Here is a 5000-nt window from a genome sequence, read left to right as displayed (position 1 = left end):
TAATAATGATAATAATAATAATGATAATAATAATAATGACAATAATAATAATCATAACAATAAAGGTAATATTTGTTATTATTTAAATAATAGCAATAATAATAATAATAATAATAATAATAATAATAATATAGTAATAACAATAACAATAAACATATAATAAATAATAATAATCCATTTCCAATGGGTGTCTAGTCACAGCTGCCAAGGGCTGGTTTGACCTTGATGGTAGCAAGTTGTGGTTTGGTCCACACAATAATTTGATAATCATTTCTTTTTTTTTCCTTGGAACTGCCAGTTTTTTATGTAAATTTGCCAGCATTACATACATCAACAAGTATTATAATGACTTGTTTAACCCACACAGGACGGGTGGTACAGCATGTGTACCGCGCATTCAAAAGCCCAGTTGCCGGGCGGCACAGTATTGTGCCGGCTATTCAATTGATTTAGGCCTAATAATTCGAACGCCCCGGCATTTGGACATTCTAGGCTAGAAATCCCCCGTCGGGAATGGGTTAACTACATGCACCAACAAATACAATAATTTATTTAACTGAATGCACCAACAAATACAATATTAATTAGTTTAATCAAATGGAGGACATAATAAAGGACTCAGCATCAGAAGAGTGTCCCCCTAAAGTTCTGGCCTAACCAAAAGAAAAGGGTCATCACTAATGTGCAACTCTACATTTGAACCTGTCTGAGAGTGTCTATGTATTGGTCAGATATCTAGGGTCAGCAAACTTAACTGCTTTAAAGGTCATTAGGTCTAACTTTAATTCAATTTGCACAACAAATAGCAAGCCAAAAAAGTTCAATCAGAAAAGATGTTGGTGTTCTAGGAGGATTTTTCTTGCAGAACTGACTGGAGTTTCCTAAATAAATACCTAAGTATGCCAACATGGGTGTTACAGTAGCATAAAGTACCTTATATCCAAATGTTGGTGTCTGTTATTAACCACTTATTGGCAGAAACTTACCAATATCACAGAAATATGTCTTAAACGACGAACGACTACTGGGCAAAACTGAGAAGCAAAATTTTCCTCTCCCTGACACAGCTTCCCATGCCGACCACAACCCCAGGTTAGCAGGTAGCCACAATCTGAAAACAAAGTACAAGAAAACAGAAAATTAAATTCTATCTCCCTCTCTCCCTCCTCCTCTCCCCCTGTATATATGTAAATGTTAAAATTCAAATGGATTGTATGTAGTGTTTTCTCTTCTGACCCTGCAATAACTGATTTCCTAATTATACAAATGACCAAAGAAATTAATGTACTTACTAATCTTCATTCTGTACACTTACATTTTATTAGATATCACTGAGAAGCACACACCTGTAATCGCAGCTGAATGGTTGCCTCCTGCAGCTACAGTTACCACAGTATGGGAAGAAGGTTCATTAATGAGCTGAGGGAGCCAAGATTCCAGTTTTCCACCACCTTGCCCAAGCTCACCACTATTCCCTAATCCACAGGAATATACTGCACCACTCTCTGCAGATGTAAAAGAAAATACATGATATGAATGTAGAAAGTATGAAGCAGATTAATTTTTAATTAAAATACACAACATGGACTTGGTTCTACTTACCTGACAAGAATAGAGTATGTGCACTGCCTGCAGCAACTTGGACAATCTTTTCTGGCAATATAACAGGCTGAGGCTGTCTATGCGATGATAATTGGTCTTCAGTCAGTCCAAGCTTTCCATGATCTGTGTCTCCCCAAGTATAGGCTTGACCAGATTCTGTTAAACAAGGGTCATTTTAACAACAGAAATATGTGTAAGCCACTCACACTGGAATATATAAAATAATAGATAGTTCTAAGTCTATACAAATCATCCACTATATTTCAAAATAAATTTTTATCTTTACTCAGTCATATATATGAAAATGAAGGAAACACTCTGGATGGAAAATGTGTGTGTTTTACTTAAACCAACATACCTGTCACAGCCACAGTGTGATAATATCCACATGCAATTCCCACTACATGTTCTGGTAATGTGAGAACAGTTGGCGTGAATACATCTTCAGAATCCAGACCTAACTGCCCCTCTGTGTTACTCCCCCACACATACAACTCCCCTGTGTCTGTAATGTATAATCTACATTAAATTTTTTATTAGCATCCACTACTAAATCAAATCTGCAACAAGAAAATGGAAACACAAAGATACTGAAACTTATAAGAATAAGAGTAGTTTCTATGAACAAAAAAAAATATATTTTATGTTAATAAAGACAGAACAGCAAAGACTGAAGGGGAGAGATGTATATAATGATAGAAAGGAAGGAAGGGAGGAAAAAGAAAAGACAAGGAAGCAAAGAAGGAACATATGAAAGAGAGAGACAGAGGACAGAGGTGAGAGGAAAGATGAGATATAAGAGAGAATTGAAGAGAGAGATAGAGGACAGAGGTAGAAGAGAGAAAAGAGAAAAGAGAAAAGAGAAAAGAGAAAAGAGAAAAGAGAAAAGAGAAAAGAGAAAAGAGAAAAGAGAGAATAGAGAAAAGAAACCTGAGAAGAGAGAGAAGAAAGGAGAGAGTATAGAGAGGAGAGAGGAGAGAGGAGAGAGGAGGGAGGAGGGAGGAGTGAGGAGTGAGGAGTGAGGAGTGAGGAGTGAGGAGTGAGGAGTGAGGAGTGAGGAGTGAGGAGGAGGAGTGAGGAGTGAGGAGTGAGGAGGAGGAGGGAGGAGGGAGGAGGGAGGAGGGAGGAGGGAGGAGGGAGGAGGGAGGAGGGAGGAGGGAGGGAGGAGGGAGGAGGGAGAGAGAAGAGAGAGAGAGAGAGAGAGAGAGAGAGAGAGAGAGAGAGAGAGAGAGAGAGAGAGAGAGAGAGAGAGAGAGAGAGAGAGAGAGAGAGAGAGAGAGAGAGAGAGAGAGAGAGAGAGAGAGAGAGAGAGAGAGAGACAGAGAGAGACAGAGAGAGACAGAGACAGAGACAGAGAGAAAGAGAAACAGAGAGAAAGAGAGAGATAAAAAGAGAGAGACAGAGAGACAGGGAGAGAGAGAGAGAGAGAGACATAGAGACAGAGAGAGACAGAGAGAGACAGAGAGAGACAGAGAGAGACAGAGAGAGACAGAGAGAGACAGAGAGAGACAGAGAGAGACAGAGAGACAGAGACAGAGACAGAGACAGAGACAGAGACAGAGAGACAGAGAGACAGAGAGACAGAGAGAAAGAGAGAGATAAAAAGAGAGAGACAGAGAGACAGGGAGAGAGAGAAACTGGGCAAATAGAAGGAGGGGAGAAGTAAACCAGAGGCACAGAGAGAGAGAGAAACTAGGCAGATAGAAGGAAGGGGAGAGAAAAACAGAAGCAAGCATAACTAAGACCTTCGAAAATCAATGCTATTTATAGCCTCAGTGCCACAATTTAACACCTACAGACTGCCAGCATTTCACCAATAATCTATAAAATATCTGTAAGAAAGATACTTCCTCTTCTTCTAAATCAATAATCTATGATATCAGGAATAAGAGTAAAGCACTAATCACTTCTCTTTGATCTTGAATAAAAGCAATCAAGTGCAGACTGAAAATAACACAAGAAAATCAAAGAGAGAATATAATAATGTTATCACTTTCCAAAATACCTAAGGAGAAACATAAAGACTCTTCCGTGTTAATTACAACAAAGTAAAGTAAGGAATGTTACCACCATGTGTAGCATTTCCACATGAATTATTGATGATAATGACATCCTTCAATACCCTGATTTATTGGATTCCTAGTCATGGGTAGCCTGAACAACATTATGCCAAAATTATAGCTTAAATAATATGGCAAGCTTGTATCAAAATATTTTTCCTTGAATTTACTGTAATTTGTTTAACATAAATTGAAATTTCCATATTTAAAGAATATGTAATTGAAAAGAAGAGGAAAAATACATAGCATTCAATTAATCTATCTTTGAGTATAACTGAGCTTATTATGAAAACAAAGTAAAAGAGAAAAATTAAGGGGCAGAATTACAGAAAAGGATTGAGCAAATAAACTTGGAATCTGATGTTCTGCATGAAAAGCAAAAAAAATAAACTTGGTAAAAAAATATCTTAAAAAGTACCTTACACCTGATGACACTAACGTATTTAGTATATAAAACTCAGTAAAAAATATCTTTAAATTATCTTAAACCTGATGACACTAACGTATTTATTATATAAAACACATAAAGCAACTAACATGATGTTTTTATGAAATGAGCTTCATAGGGCACTAACACAGATAAAAATGTTTCAGATTGCTGAAGTCTCTGTACAAGTATTGACAACACTTACCAAATACCTATAGTCCTTCTAATTGGGTAAATTGTTACACTACAATATTTCTCACTAAAAAAAAATAACAATAGAGCTGTCCAAGTCGAGTGGAGGGGGCAGCAGACAGGCAGCAGGTGTAGCACATCAATACAAGACTACCTGCTCACTGAGCCACTACTGCCTACCTTGTCCCCCACACTCCTCCATAACTAATGCTATCATAGTTGCCAGGTAGCATCAGCTTCATAAAGTGGGGTTTCTTTATTAAATACCCATAGCTCTGCTATGGGTACTTTTGACAACAAAAAGTGCTTGCAAAACACAATCTGTTGAAAGGATTTATAAACATAATAGATATAATAGCAATAAAAAAAAAACTTTATGAATATAACTTGACGAACCTTGAAAGCCCCCGACATATAAAGGATTAAGTAAAATTGTTCCATGAAACTGTAAAACTGACTAATTCTCAAACATTACCAAACAATCTTTCATTTCTATTGGATAAGTCTCTTACATAAAAGCATACTTTTCAAACCAAATGCTTTTGGCTATTTCCTAAAATCATTACAACATTTTCTTGTACATTTCTTTCCTATCTCTCTCCTTATTGCCTTTCCCATTTTTCATTGTCATGCATCATCTCATCTTCTCTCTTACCTTCTATTCCTGTACTTTTATTCCCCCTGTAATCATGAATCATACCTCTCACTTTCTCTTTCTT

The 5000-nt window shown here is 37.0% G+C and overlaps 1 protein-coding gene across 2 annotated transcripts in view; it reads right to left on the bottom strand.

The window, feature by feature from the left end:
- Positions 1-5000, bottom strand: part of LOC122267586 (X-linked retinitis pigmentosa GTPase regulator) — a 33312-nt gene that overhangs the window by 19164 nt on the left and 9148 nt on the right. For both annotated transcript variants that reach the window (XM_086546083.1, XM_086546084.1), the window contains exons 6-9: positions 1961-2107; positions 1603-1758; positions 1347-1505; positions 987-1111 (exon numbers count right to left, since the gene is read on the bottom strand). In XM_086546083.1, coding sequence (XP_086402209.1) covers positions 987-1111; positions 1347-1505; positions 1603-1758; positions 1961-2107 — 587 coding nt within the window. The remainder of the gene's footprint in view (positions 1-986; positions 1112-1346; positions 1506-1602; positions 1759-1960; positions 2108-5000) is intronic.

This window comes from Penaeus japonicus, unplaced genomic scaffold, assembly GCF_977035675.1.
Source record: "Penaeus japonicus unplaced genomic scaffold, GWHDUDI00000001_assembly GWHDUDI00000017, whole genome shotgun sequence".
Taxonomy (NCBI): Eukaryota; Metazoa; Arthropoda; class Malacostraca; order Decapoda; family Penaeidae; genus Penaeus; species Penaeus japonicus.
This window is presented reverse-complemented; position numbering and strand designations above follow the sequence as displayed.